Below are 18,378 nucleotides of genomic sequence, written 5' to 3'. Positions count from 1 at the left end.
AGTATTCATACCCCTTGACAGTTTGTTGTTACAGCCTGAATTTGTGGAATACACACAATATCCAATAATGTCAAAGTGGAATTAGATTTTTAGATTTTTTTTACAAATTAATGAAAAGCTGAAATGTCTTGAGTCAATAAGTATTCATCCCCTTTGTTTTTTCATTTATTTGTATTTATTGAATCTTTATTTAACTAAGCAAGTCAGTTAAGAACAAATTCTTATTTACAATGATTGCCTACCAAAAGGCAACAGGCCTCCTGCTGGGGCTGGGATTTTAAAAAAACAATTATATATATATAAATATATATATATATATATATATATATATATATATATACATACACACACATACATACATACATACATACATACATACATACATACATACATACATACATACATACATACATACATACATACATACATACAGACAGACAGACAGACAGACAGACAGACAGACAGACAGACAGACAGACAGACAGACAGACAGACAGACAGACAGACAGACAGACAGACAGACAGACAGACAGACAGACAGACAGACAGACAGACAGACAGACAGACAGACAGACAGACAGACAGACAGACAGACAGACAGACAGACAGACAGACAGACAGACAGACAGACAGACAGACAGACAGACAGACAGACAGACAGACAGACAGACAGACAGACAGACAGACAGACAGACAGACAGACAGACAGACAGACAGACAGACAGACAGACAGACAGACAGACAGACAGACAGACAGACAGACAGACAGACAGACAGACAGACAGACAGACAGACAGACAGACAGACAGACAGACAGACAGACAGACAGACAGACAGACAGACAGACAGACAGACAGACAGACAGACAGACAGACAGACAGACAGACAGACAGACAGACAGACAGACAGACAGACAGACAGACAGACAGACAGACAGACAGACAGACAGACAGACAGACAGACAGACAGACAGACAGACAGACAGACAGACAGACAGACAGACAGACAGACAGACAGACAGACAGACAGACAGACAGACAGACAGACAGACAGACAGACAGACAGACAGACAGACAGACAGACAGACAGACAGACAGACAGACAGACAGACAGACAGACAGACAGACAGACAGACAGACAGACAGACAGACAGACAGACAGACAGACAGACAGACAGACAGACAGACAGACAGACAGACAGACAGACAGACAGACAGACAGACAGACAGACAGACAGACAGACAGACAGACAGACAGACAGACAGACAGACAGACAGACAGACAGACAGACAGACAGACAGACAGACAGACAGACAGACAGACAGACAGACAGACAGACAGACAGACAGACAGACAGACAGACAGACAGACAGACAGACAGACAGTGCCTTGCGAAAGTATTCGGCCCCCTTGAACTTTGCGACCTATTGCCACATTTCAGGCTTCAAACATAAAGATATAAAACTGTATTTTTTTGTGAAGAATCAACAACAAGTGGGACACAATCATGAAGTGGAACGACATTTATTGGATATTTCAAACTTTTTTAACAAATCAAAAACTGAAAAATTGGGCGTGCAAAATTAGAAATGTGCTTAATAAGTTGCATGGACTCCCTCTGTGTGTAATAATAGTGTTTAACATTATTTTTGAATGTTTTTTTTATACCTTATCTCCGTACCCCACACATGCAATTATCTGTAAGGCCCCTTAGTCGAGCAGTGAACACAGATTCAAACACAGATTCAACTACAAAGACCAGGGAGGTTTTCCAATGCAAAAAAAAGTGCACCTATTGATAGATGGGTAAAAAAAGCAGACATTGAATGTCCCTTTGAGCATGGTGAAGTTATTAATTACACTTTGGATGGTGTATCAATACACCCAGTCACTACAAAGATACAGGCGCCCTTCCTAACTCAGTTGACGGAGAGGATGGAAACCGTTCAAAGATTTCACCATGAGGCCAATGGTGACTTTAACACAGTTGCAGAGCTTAATGGCTGTGATAGGAGAAAACTAAGGATGGATCAACAACATTGTAGTTACTCCAAAATACTAACCTAATTGACAGAGTGAAAAGAAGGAAGCCTGTACAGAATACAAATATTCCAAAACATGCATCCCATTTGCAATAAGGCACTAAAGTAAAACTGGCAAAAAAAATTGCTTAGAAATTAACTTTATGTCCTGAATACAAAGCGTTGTATTTGTGACAAAACCAACACAACACATCACTACTCATATTTTCAAACATGGTGGTGGCTGCATCGTGTGATGGGTATGCTTGTCATCGGGAAGGACTAGGGAGTTTTTAGGATAAAAATAAGCACAAACAAAATCCTAGAGGAAAGCCTGGTTCAGTCTGCTTTCCAACAGACACTGGGAGACACATTCACCTTTCAGCAGGACAATAACCTAAAACACAAGGCCAAATATACACTGGATTTGCTTACCAAGATGGCATTGAATGTTCCTGAGTGGCCTATTTACAGTTTTTACTTAAATCTGCTTGAAAATCTATGGTAAGACTTGAAAATGGCAATGATCAACAACCAATTTGACAGTGCTTGAATAATTTTTAAAAATAATAATGTGCAAATATTGTACAATCCAGGTGTGCAAAGCTCTGAGACTTACCCAGAAAGACTCACAGCTGTAATCGATGCCATAAGGGATTCTAACATGTATTGACTCAGGGTGTTGAATACTTATGCAATCAATATACTGTATATTAGTGTTTTATATTTCATACTTGTTTTACAAATGTCAGAATTTTTCTTCCACTTTTACATGACAGAGTATTTTGTGTAAATCATTAACAAAATATGACAATTAAATCCATTTGAATCCCACTTTATAACACAACAAAATGTTTAAAAAGTCAAAGGGTGTGAATACTTTCTGAAAGCACTGTAGTTAGCTAGCTAACTCTCCCAACTTTGACCATGATGATACTAACACACTAACATAATGCCTTGGACCAGAGCTAGTGCGCCGTCTGCTATGTGCGTAGCACACTGATGCCCTAGAAGATGTCGAGAGTTCAGGTTGCACGCACACATACCAAAAATACAATTTGAGACGCATGTGCTGTCACGTTCTGACCTTAGTTCCTTTGTATTTGCCTGTGTTTTAGTATGGTCAGGGCGTGAGTTGGGGTGGGCAGTCTATATTTGTTTTTCTATGTTGGTTTTTGAGTTCGGCCTAGTATGGTTCTCAATCAGAGGCAGCTGTCAATTGTTGTCCCTGATTGAGAATCATACTTAGGTAGCCTGGGTTTCACTTTTGGTTTGTGGGTGTTTGTTTCCGTGTGAGTGTAGCCCAGAATAGCCCAGTGCGGGCTATTCCACCTCGCCGCACTGGTCTGGCTACGGGGAGCATTCAACCAGGTAAGGTTGGGCAGGCTCGGTCTATCCGGTGCCACCTCCACGCACCAGCCCTCCAATGGCAGCCCCCCGCACCAGGCTGTCTCTCCATCTCCTCCCTACAGGTGCTCCCGCCTGTCCAGCGCTGCCAGAGCCTTCCTCCTCTCCTGAGCCGCCAGAGTCTCCCGTCTGTCCTGAGCCGCCAGAGTCTCCCGTCTGTCCTGAGCCGCCAGAGTCTCCCGTCTGTCCTGAGCCGCCAGAGTCTCCCGCCTGTCCGGCGCCGCCGGAGTCTCCCGCCTGTCCGGCGCCGCCGGAGTCTCCCGCCTGTCCGGCGCCGCCGGAGTCTCCCGCCTGTCCGGCGCCGCCGGAGTCTCCCGCCTGTCCGGCGCCGCCGGAGTCTCCCGCCTGTCCGGCGCCGCCGGAGTCTCCCGCCTGTCCTGAGCCGCCAGGAGCCGCCAGTCAGCCAGGAGCTGCCGGAGCCGTCCTTCACTCCGAAGCCGCCGGAGTCTCCCGCCTGTCCGGAGCCGCCGGAGTCTCCCGCCTGTCCTGAGCCGCCAGAGCCGTCCTTCACTCCGAAGCCGCCGGAGTCTCCCGCCTGTCCGGAGCCGCCGGAGTCTCCCGCCTGTCCGGAGCCGCCGGAGTCTCCCGCCTGTCCGGCGCCGCCGGAGTCTCCCGCATGTCCGGCACCGCCGGAGTCGCCCTTCACTCCGGCGCCGCCGGAATCTCCCGTCCATTCGGGACCCGTGGCGTGGGTCCCCAGTCCAAGGTCGGCGGCGAGGGTCGCTGCTCTAAAGAGGCCACAGAGGCGCAAAAAAACTATGGTGAAGTGGGGTCCACATCCCGCGCCAGAGCCACCACCGCGGACAGACGCCCACCCAGACCCTCCCCTATAGGTTCAGGTTTTGCGGCCGCACCTTTGGGGGTGGGGTACTGTCACGTTCTGACCTTAGTTCCTTTCTATTTGTCTGTGTTTTAGTATGGTCAGGGCTTGAGTTGGGGTGGGCAGTCTGTTTGTTTTTCTATGTTGGTTTTTGAGTTCGGCCTAGTATGGTTCTCAATCAGAGGCAGCTGTCAATTGTTGTTCCTGATTGAGAATCATACTTAGGTAGCCTGGGTTTCACTTTTGGTTTGTGGGTGTTTGTTTCCGTGTGAGTGTTTGGGCCACACGGTACTCTTTCGGTTTTGTATATTTCACGTTTATTATTTTGTTCCAGTGTTCAGTTGTGTTTTTGATTAAATCAATATGGACACTTACCACGCTGCGTTTTGGTCCGATTCTTACTCCTCCTCAGACGAAGAGGAGGAAATCCGTTACATGTGCTTTGCGATTCGCAGACCAGGCTGCATCAACGAGCATTATCTGCAGTTGGATGCTTCTCATTGGCTGACGTTGCCAGGGATAAGGACAGTCTCAATGGCACTTAGCAATTAAAACATTTATAAATGTGTGATGTGTTGTCATCATGTAATCCGCTAGAGCATGAATCACGCAGTGTGTGTGGCTCAATATAGGGTAGGATGTTGTAATCTGTGTCTGCATCTAACGGTGACAAGCCATCACAGGTTATTTTGGAGAGAAATGGCATGACGGATGTCTTAAATATAAGATTGCAGGAGAGGAAGCAGTTTTACTGTGGAACATTCCAGTTTCTACAGGCAGACGTTGAGCATCTTCACTTCCTTTTGTTGCAAGTGTGAGTTGCAAGCACACCGGATGTGTTCTTGAAGATGGAATTGAAACAGAGAAGTTAAAATAGCCACTGACTGTGCACTCAGGATTCATCCCTTTCCGTAACCTACTGTAGCCTACATGTTCAAGTATATTAGGATCCATCAATTCAAACTTTTTAAGTGCTGAGTGTTGAGTATACTGAACATGACAGACTAAATTGACATCAATGATAGATTTACTGCAAATACAGTTGCAAATACAAATACAGTAGTAAGACAGACGTGGTTTGAATTGATTTCCATGAGCAACGTGAATGGAGTTTTAAAGCTAGTTCTGCCCTGAGGGCAGTGTGAGCAGCCCGGTTAAACAGATCCTTATGCCACTCTCATTACTGATCTATCCCCCAGGATACTGGCTCTTTAGACAAACTCAATTATGTCCATGGGTACAACCACACCATTGTCCCTGCAGATCAGATTCTCCTCCTTCTGTCACAACACTATGTCACAAAATGACCAGCATGAGGCAGTCCCATACCACTGTCCTCCCATTGTATATAACTCATGCAGTCAACATGCAATGTAATATAATCTAACAGAAACAACCTATGCATTAGCACGGTACCAGACCTGTTTGTGTTTTATAATCATCCAGCACAAACATATCTGGGACCAGGCGACCTCTGTATGTTTACGACCCAAGACATTGCTGCTTTCTGTTTCCCTCCAGACATGCTCAGCCAACTACTGTTTCATCCCGTACATGGTGACGCCGCACAACAAGGTGTACTGCTGCGAGAGCAGCCTGATGAAGGGCCTGACAGAGCTGATGCAGCCCAGCTTCGAGATGCTGCTGGGACCAATCTGCATGCCCCTGCTGGACCGCTTCGTCCAGCTGCTCAAGGTGCCCCAGGCTAACTCCTGGTGAGTAGTAGAGGGATGTGTAGCCTGGGATGCTAGGCCTAAAGCTCCTGCTGATTAGGTTGTTGGGGTTAGAAATAGGCCTAAGTCACATGTTTGCTGTTCTCACACCTTGATGGGAGTGAAACAGGTGTCACCTCGCTAGGGAAGTTGTGAACATGCACATCAAGGTGATGATTACAGAGCTATTATTGCCAACAGAGGTGTATTATCATGAACTAAAGTGTACTGTATAACAGCTGGATTTTGTGTTGTCTTGTGTAATTGTCTGTGGTTGATTAAGCAACATGGATGACTAGCTGGTGAAGTGCGGTATGACTGTAGCCATACTGTAGTTTAATGGCGTATTCGAAAGTCTTGTTACCCGATAAGCTTTACTTAATTTAAAATGTGCAATGTTTTTTTGTTTGTCTGTTCTTCTTTTCATCAGATATTGCACTTCATGAGTATTCCTCAGAGTCCATTGTATTATCCAATTCACTCCTTTTGGATAATACATGATGCATTACTTTATTTGGTGTGTCCCTCTGCAACACTTTGGCTTGCATAGCAATCTCAGTTTTAATGTTAGCATTGCCTAGTTCTGTCCTAATGGTTAAGGCTTCTCCCTCTGCCAATATTCAGCAACAGCCTCTCTTCTAGGAATATGGAGTCATATTTCAGAGAGCTGAGATAAAAGTGCAGCTCCAACAGTACAGAGAAGAATACTTTGAAGGGGCTTACCAGGGAACACATTCATGAGCTCCTCATTCAGCTGCCGCGAGGAAGTAAATAACTGACATATTGCATATGTTTAAGAGGGTAGACTATTTATAATGGTGTCAGGCAAGGCAAGATCAAAGACACTGTAGCCTATATAAAAAGTTGCCTCAGAGGAATAGATACAACCGTTTATAACTGAAAAGAATGTATCTATCCCCATTCCTCATATTTATTTCCCCAGAAAGTCACATCAATACATAATAATGGTTTATTTGCAGAAAACTTGAACTTCTAGTGTGAAATAACATTTCTCTGTGAATCTCTCCGGTACCCCTTCACAGCCAATACTTCAGAGAAACCATTCTCAACGAGATTCGGAAAGCGCGGGAATTGTTCACTGGGATGGAGCTGGCCTCAGAACTCAGCCGAATTCAACAACGATTGGACAACGTAGAGTGCCTTTCAGCTGACATCGTCATCAACCTTCTTCTGTCCTACAGGGACATCCAGGTACATTTAGCCTTCTTCAGCTTGTCAGATGGTATCGGCATGGGCCATTTAGATAGACTTGAAATGTCTCAGCATAAATGTTTTAGGGCCTCCCTCAATCCATTTTCTAACTAAATCATTCTTCTGAGATCATTTTATCTTGGGCTTCCAGTGGAAAGCTGCAGATTACGTTTTTGTCATCTTCCTGTGGCAAATCTGCAACTGCACTCCAGTCTGTTCTCTATGCATTGCCATGCCATTCACCCTACACCCTCCCATCCTGCCTGTCATAGGCAGCCACCCGTCACATTAATAAATGATGTCAACAACAAGAGATACAAGGAGAGGCTGAATTATTCAACATGATTTAGATAAATATATACTGGACAAAAAATGGTGGAAGAGGGGACATTTGTTTATTGAAGTACTTGAAGAAGCCGACAATGTTCTTCCCAAAGCAGTGACTTTGTAAGGGAACAAGGACATAGATATTTTAGGTTTCATGTAAACTATAGAAACCAAGATGTGGCTGATTGGGTACATGATTTTCAATCCAACAATCTGTTTTTCTATGCTTGTTTGTAATGTAGGATTATGAATCCATAGTGAAGCTGGTGGAGACCTTGGAGAAGCTTCCTACATTCGACCCTGTGGCCAATCCCCATGTCAAGTTCCACCATGCCTTTGCACTGAATCGGTAAGTCCCCCAGTATGTCACACCTGTCTTTTTCTATACACACACACACACACACACACATAACATGCATGTGCTGAGCATGTGTGTCTGTGCTCTGAGTCGGAACATCCCACATGTTCAGCTTGGAAAGTATTTCACTGCCTGATCTTTAACGTGCTGCCTCACTTGTAAACGCACACTGGGTTTCCAAGCAAGTTGCTCTATCATTTCACATGCTCAAAGAGACGTATTAATAAAGCTGTTGCACATTCTTTGCATAATTGGGAAAACATTGAATGGCCTGAAAATAAAGATGGTTGCCATGAGTCTGTGTGTTTGTTTAGACAGCAGCCCATTTGTCTCCCCAACTAGAGGTGGTGCATGACTCAGCAGTTTAGTGCACCATAGCGAAATATTGCCATTATCCTGCAACAATGAGGCATGGATGATTATAATTAAATCTCTTCTTTTAAACATGTCTGACAAGCAGAGTTTTCTGTTGAGTAATTGGTGAGAAAACAGCAGCAGCAGGGATGTAGATGTCGAAACCTTTCCTGTTGCACTCCCTCCCTCCTTCCCCTCCATGTTTGACTGTTGGATGACTGGAGTGGGCTAGGCTGACTCACTGCTTAGCTTCGCCCCCCTCCAGTTGCCGTTCAGCGGCACACTAGTGTGAAGTGAAAGCTGGGGAGCGGAGAGCAGCCTGAGCTGCAGCCTCCATTAAAGGTGCCCTATTCCCATTCCCTCTGGATAGGCTCCATGGAAAAAGCTGCTAGTTCCTATGCTTTAATTAACATCCATCTGTCATTAATTAGCTGGCTAGCTAGTTCACCAATTCACTGTTCAAGTCTTCATAATTTGCACGTCGGAATTTACAATTAAAATTGGTTAGTTCAGCTTTTCCTCTAGCTAAACAGCTGATAAACACAGTTGTATGAATGCTAGCTCACTAGATTGTGTCAATCGTTAGCTAGCTAGCTTGACTAGCGGGCTGATAAGAGCAAACTCAGCATTGTATGTCCAAATTATTGAATTGAAAATGCATGTCAAAGTAATTTGTTGAGGTCCATGTGGCGACGCAAAATTGGCCTAGCGTCGTCCGGGTTAGGGAGGGTTTGGCCGGTAGGGAAATCCTTTTCTCATCGCGCACCAGCGACTCCTGTGGCAGGCCGGGTCTCTGACCATTGGGTCTTCCCTCTGCTGTTTTCAGGAGGAACCTCCTGGGGGACCGTCAGAAGGCCCTGGACATCATGCTGCCCCTGGTGAAGGCTGACAACCAGGTGGCCTCAGACATCTACTGCCTGGTGGGACGCATCTACAAGGACATGTTCTTGGAGTCCCACTTCGCTGACAAAGAGAGCAGGGACAGTGGCACGGCCTGGTGAGAGCTGCACACACACTGGTGAAAGCCTGGCTGCTGATGAGAGTCATTACCTCTCACTCCCCTCTCACTCCTCACTAGCCAGAGTAGCAACGACCACCTCTCAACTACAGATAATGAACATCTATGTCATCTGACATGGAGCAGAGAGGCTGCAAGGTCTGGCAGAAGTTCATTTGAAACAGCACCACCACCAGTGATAAATTGAAGATAATTGCGATCTTCCTGGAATGGTTATGTCTCGCATCGAGACGATTTATGGCATCTCATTAGAATAACTCCCCCTCGGGCAACCTTGTCCTCTGTTCCAACCCAGACAATGTCTTTGGAGAGCCTTCTCATGTTATTCACACTCATTCCTTCAGTGGAACAGATTGCTCATTAAGTAAATTAGGGTTTTTATCTGCGAATGCCAAGCTTTGTGCAAGTGGTTCCTCTGTGCACCCTGCCAAATAAGGCTGTAATTGTTTTTGGATGCTTTTTACAAAACTAGGGAGATGAAAAGTTCTCACTAAGGAGTTCTCACTAAGGACACTTATGTCTGAACATCATGTCTGATTTAAAAATTAAGCATAGTGTGTAATATTGGTGATTCTAAGTTAGCTTCTCTGTCGTTCCTCTCAGGTTTAAGAAGGGGTTTGAGTCTGAGCCGACACTACACTCTGGCATCAACTACGCCGTTCTACTCCTGGCAGCGGGACACCAGTTTGACGCCTCCTTCGAGCTCCGCAAAGTCGGTGAGTATTGGCTAACACTTTATTCTCCTTGATATCTAATGTTTTGCCTTGAGCTGCCTGAGTTTTGTGCTGTTTGGCTCCCAATCCCCTGTGTTTACTGTGACATCTGAGGCTCAGAAAGTAGCACAGGAATGTGAGAAACAGGACAGACAATCCTGGGAATCAACCGTGGGCCTCCTCCAAGTCGCTGCTCCCCCCCCCCACCCCCCTGCTCTCCTCTAATCTGCCCTGTCCTGGGCTGCCTGAGCAGGACATGTAGTGGCAGCTTCCCTCAGCGAGGCCAAAAATAACAACCATGCCCCATTATCGCTCTGCAATTTAGTAGCAACATGGCAAGTACCTACTAAGATTCTCCAATCTACATTTCAGGTGAAATGCTTGACATAAGAGTAAGCTCTACAGTGCCCAGCCTATTCCCAAACCCCTGCTGTGCAGTACATCCCATTGTGTTCTCCTTCGCTAAGTATCTGATCTCTGTGAAGAATTATAAACTGGGTGGTTCAAGCCCTGAAGGGTGATTGGCTGACATCCGTGGTATATCAGACTGTGTACCACGGGTATGACGACAACTTTTTTTTTACTGCTCTAAGGCACATCAGGGGTTTGTGATATATGGCCAATATACCACGGCTATGGGATATGTCCAGGCACTCTGTATTGAGTTGTGCGTAAGAGCAGCCCTTAGCCGTGGTATATTGGCCATATACCACACCTCCTCTGGCCATATTGTTTAAATAACACATGGTATAAAAAATAACACAAAATAGGTCAAAATAGGACATAGTATCTCGAAACGTTGCACAATAAAACGGAAGGATTCAACAGTGTGGAGTATCTTTCTTTTATATGATAATAATACACAGGAGGTCGGTGGCACCTTAATTGGGGAGGACGGGCTCGTGGTAAGGGCTTGAGCAGAATATGTGGAATGGTATTAAATACATGATTTCTTTGTGTTTGATGCCATTCCATTTGCTCGGTTCCAGGCATTATTATGAGCCGTCTTCACTCAGCAGCCTCCACTGTTATAATATGTCCCTGACCTGACCTTGTTGTTCTCTCCAGGAGTGAAGCTGAGCAGCCTACTGGGGAAGAAGGGCAGCCTGGATAAGCTGCAGAGCTACTGGGATGTGGGTTTCTTCCTGGGGGCTAGCATCCTGGCCTGTGACAACACCAGGGTCATACAGGCCTCCGAGAAACTCTTCAAATTGAAGGCCCCTGTCTGGTGAGCGAGGATGTTCTTTATTTTTTACATTTAAAGCTCAACATATAGTGAACTTATTTCAACCTATTTTGCACAATTTAAATGTGCTTTCGTCTTTCGTAGTCAGTCAGTGGCCTATTTTCTTTTGGTTCTCAAGATTTAAACAATCTATTCAAACTTATTTAGCTCTGTTTAACTGCCTTTTCTTTTCCTGCAGTTGAAGGCCTTTTACATTTCTTTTAAGCTATCATCTGTGTTGACTGCAACCCAGGTATCTGCGCTCTCTTGTGGAGACCATCCTGATTTACCAGCACTTCAAAAAGCCCTCTGTAGAGCAGCTGCCGCCCAAACAGGAACTGGTGGACTTCTGGATGGACTTCCTGGTGGAGGCCACAAAGAAAGACGTCTCGTCTGTCCGCTTCCCGGTATGTGTCGCATGCTCTCTTTGCCTTCCTTCCTGGGATTCTTCACTGTTTAGACTTGACCTTGACAGTTAGACATATACAGTCCCAGTAAATAGTCATTCCAGGATTTTTCTTTATTTTGTAGAATAATAGTGAAGACATCAAAACTATGAAATAACACATAAGGAATTGTTAAACAAATCAAAATATATTTTATATTTCAGATTCTTCAAAGTAGCCACCCTTTGCCTTGATGACAGCTTTGCACACTCTTGGCATTCTCTAAACCAGCTCCATGAGTTAGTCACCTGGAATGCATTTCAATTAACAGGTGTGCCTTGTTAAAAGTTCATTTGTGGAATTTCTTTCCTTCTTTTGAGCCAATCAGTTGTGTTGTGATAAGGTAGGGGTGATATACAGAATGTAGCCCTATTTGGTAAAAGACCAAGTCCATATTATGTCAAGAAGAGCTCAAATGAGCAAAGAGAAACAACAGTCCATCATTACTTTAAGACATAAAGGTCCGTCAGTCCGGAAAATGTCAAGAACTTTGAAAGTTTCTTCAAGTGCAGTCCCAAAAACCATGAAGCTCTATGATGAAACTGTCTCTCATGAGGACCGCCACAGGAAAGGAAGACCCAGAGTTACCTCTGCTGCAGAGGATAAGTTCATTAGAGTCAACTGCACCTCCAATTGCAGCCCAAAAAAATGCTTCACAGAGTTCAAGTAACAGACACATCTCAACATCAACTGTTAAGAGGAGACTCCGTGAATCAGGCTTTCATGGTCAAATTTCTGCAGAGAAACCACTACGAAAGGACACCAATAATAAGAAGAGACATGCTTGGGCCAATAAACACGATCAATGGACATTAGACCTGTGGAAATCTGTCCTTTGGTCTTTGTGAGATGCAGAGTAGGTGAATGGATGATCTCCGCATGTGTGGTTCCCACCGTGAAGCATGGAGGAGGAGGTGTGATAGTGTGTGGGTGCTTTGCTGGTGACATTGTCAGTGATTTATTTAGAATTCAAGGCACACTTAACCAGCATGGCTACCACTGCATTCTGCAGCGATACCCCATCCCATCTGGTTTGTGCTTAGTGGGACTATAATTTGTTTTTCAACAGGACAATGACCCGAACACACCTCCAGGCTGTGTAAGGGCTATTTGACCAAGGAGAGTGATGGAGTGCTGCATCAGATGACCTGGCCTCCATAATCACCCAACCTCAACCCAATTGAGATGGTTTGGGATGAGTTGGACCACATAGTGAAGGAAAAGCAGCCAACAAGTGCTCAGCATATGTGGGAACTACTTCAAGACTGTTGGAAAAGCACTCCTCATGAAGCTGGTTGAGAGAATGCCAAGAGTGTGCAGTGCTGTCATCAAGGCAACAGGTGGCTACTTTGAAGAATCTGAAATATAAAATATATTTTGATTTGTTTAACACTTTTTTGGTTACATCATGATTCCATATGTGTTATTTCATAGTTTTGATGTATTCACTATTATTCTACAATGTAGAAAATAGTACAAATAAAGAAAACCCCTTGAATGAGTAGGTGTGTCCACACTTTTGACTGGTGCTCTACATCAACCATAACAGTGGTACCCGCTGGGGCAGTTTTCCTACACTGTTTATTTTCTCTGCTTTATTGTGAAATGTCTTGATGTCCTATTGGTTGTCCTTTTTTCCAGGTGTTGATATTGGAGCCCACTAAAGTCTACCTGCCTTCGTACTTGTCCATAAACAACGATGTGGAGGAGAACACTGTCTCCATCTGGCATGTTTCCCCTGATGACAAGGTAAGTTACTGACCACAGGAAGACTGTGTGACAACTGCCTTGTGTCTTTGCTTTGTGTCTCAGAAAAGGAGTACAGCCCTGCCTGTCTGTCTAAATGTCCGTCTCTCTCTGTCTCTGTCTCTCTCTGCCCTGACACATTTTAATCAGTCACCAGAGGTACTGATGTTCATGTTTTTCTGATCGTTCTAACAGCACAGGGGGGTCCATGAGTGGAACTTCAGGGCCATGTCAGTACGGGGTGTCAGGTTGGTGATCTCACAGCTGTCCAGCTCTACACACTCATTGTAATGTATGGGCAATAAAGACTGCTCTCTACTCTCCTCTCTCCTCTACTCTCCTCTGTAACTTATGCCAACAACATAAAAGATTATAATGTGGCCACCTGGTTCCCAAGGCAATATTAGTCAGAGATGGTCCCTCAATGCCTCTCCCTCCTTCCCCCTCCAACTGATCTCCCACTTCAGAGGGCCTCTGTGAGATGTTGCTAGGGAGCGTATTTTTGTTTTTGCCCACTCGCCCTCCAGTGTACTAGGAGACAATGGCAGTTCCCTTGGCTGCAGCAGTGTGCCATGGTGGGCTGAATTCAACCACTCATTCTCTGCTCTGGTCCACTCCGCTCAGCCCTGGCCTTAGTTAACTGGCTTAAAATCTCTGTTCGCTCAGCTGAACACTGGTGGAGACTCAACAGTGTGTGTGTGTGGGAATGAATGTTCAGAGTTATATTCATTCTTTCAGAGTTACTGTAACTTGTTGTATGTGATTGAATGAAGAACATAGTTAGGTTGTAAGAGACTTGCAGTTCTGGTGAAAAGAAAAAGCTTCTGCACTTAGAGACTACTGGAATGATTTCTCAGACATTTCTGGCTACACCTAGACATCCAGTCTATGCCAGCGTTCTATAGATGTCATGTGAATTCACCTGTCGTCTTTTCTCTAACTGTCAACTCATCTTCCTCAGTATTTCCAAGTTTGACGAGCGCAGTGCCTTCCTGTATGTGCTGCACAACTCAGAGGACTTTCAGATCTACTTCTGCACAGAGATGCACTGCAAAAGGTCTGTCTGTCCCTCTGCGCCGTGATTGCGCCATCTCACAAGCACATGAGCTGTTCTCCAAGGGAGTGTCTGTACTGTAGACTTGTGACTCTCACAAAGAAGAACCAAAGCACAGCTAGCCAGTCTCAATAGCTCCACAGTGTGATTCAGTGAGTCAGTGCTGGTGTGATGGGGGTTTGTGAGTGTGTGAAAGGCTGCTTGTCTGGGCTCTGTGTTATTTCACGACTGCTCTTGTGACATATTTTTAAGTGCGGTGAAGGTTCTGGTGTTTGTCTGGGTGTAAATTGAGTATTTCATCTCAAATGTGGAACGTTACTGATGTGACTGCTCTGTGTGTTGCAGGTTCTGTGATCTGGTCAACAGCATCGCAGAGGAAGCATGGAAAGGCCCGGAAGAGGGGGAGTGTGACATTGACGCCCTAGAGGTGAAGGAGGAGAGAAGGATACTCCTTTTCTAGCCACATTATTTTATTTCTATGTTATTTCCAACAGGATTACCTGATGTACAGTATATGTATACAAGGTCTAGGATGTATTCAGCAGAAACAGTCTCTCCGATTGTTTTTCAAAATCTATATAAAACCAGATACAGGCCATGTAAAGTGTTGAAATGGTTCCTACAGTGTGAAAGTGGGTCACGCTGCTCATGCAATAGAAACCAACAGACTGTACTGTATGAAAAGCAACTGTCCCTCTATTCACCTGTTCTCCCAGTGGTGCGACAAAACAATTACCTGTGAATAATTACCCAAAACAATGACACAGCCTCTTCCTGCCAAACACTAGCATGGCCCAGATCAGATGCCCCAATAGTTTTTTGAACACTGTTTGATCTGGACCATACCTTGCAAAGCTCACATTTCCCTTTGTTTCTATCAGTTACTACCCAACCACAACTGTCACTTTATAGCTCACCTGTTCTTAGATATACCTCTATATGTCCCTGTTATAACTCTAGATTGTAATGGGCCTTGAAGTTAACATGCAACAAAATGTCATCTTTAACATAATGTCCTCCTGTGCTTGACTCTTCAGTACGACTATGAGTATAATGAGCATGGAGAGAGGGTGGTTCTGGGAAAAGGGACGTTTGGAGTAGTGTATGCCGGCCGGGACCTTAGCAACCAGGTGCGGCTGGCCATCAAGGAGATACCGGAGAGAGACAGCAGGTAAGAGAACATGTAAACTAGACTTTCTCCAAAAAGACCCTACCAATCAGCTTCTACCATTCCCCCCAAACCATGACTCTTTCACTGTCTTTTTATCACGCACTTTGCTAATGGAAGGCTGTATAGCAAAAGTCCCCGTGTCGTTATGTAAAGTGAGTGAGTGGTAATTCAGAGCATAACAACTGAAGTGGTTTCCTGAGAGTGGTCATTTGATTGGCAGATAGAAGGGGGCGCCAAAGCAGTCGTTAGAGCCGTCCACTGTGTTAGCTCTGTGCTAGACCTGCTCTCCTGCGGTGTGTCCTTTCCTTGGGACACCAGTGTTATACAGTGCTGCTTGAAAGTATGTGAACCCCTTGTGCAATTACATATTTTTGGGGTTTTTACCATGAAATCTTCATCTAATCAGAACCAGTCTTTTTGTTCTGACAAAACAGGTTTATATTTAATGCCATATGTTGGTGTAGAGGAAATCATGCGTGTAGTAGAAAAACAACATTAAAAAGGAATTAGTGCAGTTGCAAAAATAAGTGAACCCCAAGTTGCATTGGTTAAATCAAGTAGGTAAGTAGAATAAGGTGGGTAAGTAAATACTTGTGTACCAAATGAACCAATCAAAGGAGAGATTGTCAGGAAAGAGTTTGGATGGGACTCTGATAAATAGAGATAAGAAACCTGGTCAGTTTGGTGTTACCCATCCAGGTCAACACAAAGCACACCATGCTGAGAGGAAAGGAGATCTCCAAGGATATCAGGAGGAGGGTTGTGAGAGCACATCAGTCTGGGAAAGGCTATAAAATCATCTAAAAAATATTTGAGCCCCATCATTCCACTGTGAGGCAAATCATTTACAAATGGAGAGCATTTAACATGACAGCAACTTAGCCTAGAAGTGGACACTCTTCCAAAATAAAAAGAGCCACAAGAACAATAATAAATCTGGTAAAAGCCAACCCACACATAAGATCTGGAGATTTGAAGACCTCCCTTGCTGCATCTCAAGTGACTGTGCATGCTTCAACAACAATAAGAAGAACACTGAATATAAATGCCTCTTCTCTCAAAAGATAACTTTGCCAGAGACCACCTGGACAAACCTGAAGGTTTCTGGTAGTTCATTCTCTGAACCGATGAGTCCCAAATGGACTGTTCTGGTCATAATCAACACCGCTATGTTTGGTGAAAATCCAACACTGCCTACCACCAAAATAACCTTATCGCAATAGTCAAGCATAGTGGTGGGAATGTCCAGATCTGGGGCTGCTTTTCCTCCTCTGAACCTGGATGACTCCACATCATTAAGGGAACCATGAATTCTGAGGTATACCAGGAGATTCTTGAACAGAACGACAGGCCATCAGTCAAGGAGCTAAAGTTGGGCCGGAAATGGGTCTTCCAACAAGACAACGACCCAAAGCATTCAAGCAAATCTACCAAAGAATGACTCAGGAGAAAGAAGATTTATGTTTTGGATCGACCAAGTTAAAGTCCTGACCTAAATCCAATCGAGATGGTGTCACAGGACCTGAAGCGGGCAGTTCATGCCAGACACCCCTCAAACCTCACTCAATTGGCTGAGTTCTGTAAGGAGGAGTGGCAAAAATCCCTCAAAATAGATGTCAGAGACTGATTACTGGCTATAGGAGACGTTTACTCCAAGTTATCACTGCTAATGGAGGTGCCACAAGCTATTGACTGAAGGGGTTCACATATTTTTGCACACATCAAATCTGAGTTAAATAAACCACTTTTGTTAAATAAACAATGAAAATATATAATTTACTTGGAATGTCTTTATTATGAATTGGGGTTTAGATAAGGATTTTATATGTTTATTTTAATATTTTATAGCAAAACTAATGACCAGCACTGTAGGATTCACATACTTTCAAGCAGCATTGTGCTATAAACCTGATCGAGTGACTTGGCAATGAAAAGAATAGGGGGGAAATGGTTGCCTAGCAACTAGTGTACCAAGCACTCTACTCCACTTCCTTGCATTGCGTTGCGCTTCACTGCCTTCCACCATCTCTGGTATACTCATTGTTCCAACTACTCCTGGCTTATTATGGGACTCCTTCAGAGCCCAATCAGCCTTGAAAATTCCTCTGTCACGCATTGTTCCACTCATCACATTACAAGTCATTAAAGGGCTCTCATGGGCTAACTCAAATGTGTGAATAATTATTATTAATCATTAAGAAGAAACTCTGAAGTATCCTCTCAGGGGGGAAAACGATCTAAGTGTCTGATTCAGTAGAATATTGGGAGAATGTATCTAGTCTTATTATTTATGGTGTGAAGTTTGAATATTTATTTCTCAGTAAAGTGTCTTCGTCCTCTTTAGTTTTATTTGACCATTGTGTGTGTGTGCGTGTGCGTGCGTGCGTGCGTGCGTGTGTGTGTGTGTGTGTGTGTGTGTGTGTGTGAGAGAGAGAGTGAGTGAGAGAGAATATCCTGCTCTTCCTCCTGGGAGATGTAACAGCGGATGTTCTGTCCAAGGTACTCTCAGCCCCTCCATGAGGAGATTGCCCTTCACAAACATCTGAAGCACAAGAACATTGTGCAGTACTTGGGCTCCATCAGCGAGAATGGTTTTATCAAAATCTTCATGGAGCAGGTTCCCGGAGGTAAGAGGGCTATCCGTGCAGCATTAGAAAGGTAAAATTATCTAGTCAATGCCCAACCATTTCTTATAAGACAATGTTGCATCTTTACTCAGTGAAAGACAAGAACAACATTTCCTCCACTACACCTAGAAACAAATAAAAACACATATCTTGTCTGATTTATGTAA

General features: G+C 44.4%; 1 protein-coding gene across 4 annotated transcripts in view; it reads left to right on the top strand.

The window, feature by feature from the left end:
* Nucleotides 1–18,378, top strand: part of LOC110529540 (mitogen-activated protein kinase kinase kinase 5) — a 59,048-nt gene that overhangs the window by 24,690 nt on the left and 15,980 nt on the right. For all 4 annotated transcript variants that reach the window (XR_005052827.1, XM_036984928.1, XM_036984927.1 and 1 more), the window contains 13 exons: nucleotides 5,770–5,963; nucleotides 7,004–7,172; nucleotides 7,742–7,848; nucleotides 9,038–9,208; nucleotides 9,833–9,945; nucleotides 11,011–11,170; nucleotides 11,421–11,574; nucleotides 13,255–13,362; nucleotides 13,555–13,607; nucleotides 14,321–14,416; nucleotides 14,759–14,840; nucleotides 15,451–15,584; nucleotides 18,084–18,211. Coding sequence is in view for 3 of the 4 variants with exons in the window: in XM_036984928.1 (XP_036840823.1) it covers nucleotides 5,770–5,963; nucleotides 7,004–7,172; nucleotides 7,742–7,848; nucleotides 9,038–9,208; nucleotides 9,833–9,945; nucleotides 11,011–11,170; nucleotides 11,421–11,574; nucleotides 13,255–13,362; nucleotides 13,555–13,607; nucleotides 14,321–14,416; nucleotides 14,759–14,840; nucleotides 15,451–15,584; nucleotides 18,084–18,211 (1,669 nt within the window). In the remaining variant the exon portion in view is untranslated. The remainder of the gene's footprint in view (nucleotides 1–5,769; nucleotides 5,964–7,003; nucleotides 7,173–7,741; nucleotides 7,849–9,037; nucleotides 9,209–9,832; nucleotides 9,946–11,010; nucleotides 11,171–11,420; nucleotides 11,575–13,254; nucleotides 13,363–13,554; nucleotides 13,608–14,320; nucleotides 14,417–14,758; nucleotides 14,841–15,450; nucleotides 15,585–18,083; nucleotides 18,212–18,378) is intronic.

Source organism: Oncorhynchus mykiss, chromosome 8, assembly GCF_013265735.2.
Source record: "Oncorhynchus mykiss isolate Arlee chromosome 8, USDA_OmykA_1.1, whole genome shotgun sequence".
In the NCBI taxonomy this organism is placed as follows: domain Eukaryota; kingdom Metazoa; phylum Chordata; class Actinopteri; order Salmoniformes; family Salmonidae; genus Oncorhynchus; species Oncorhynchus mykiss.
The sequence above is the reverse complement of the archived record's forward strand: the minus strand, read 5'-3'. Positions and strand labels throughout refer to the sequence as shown.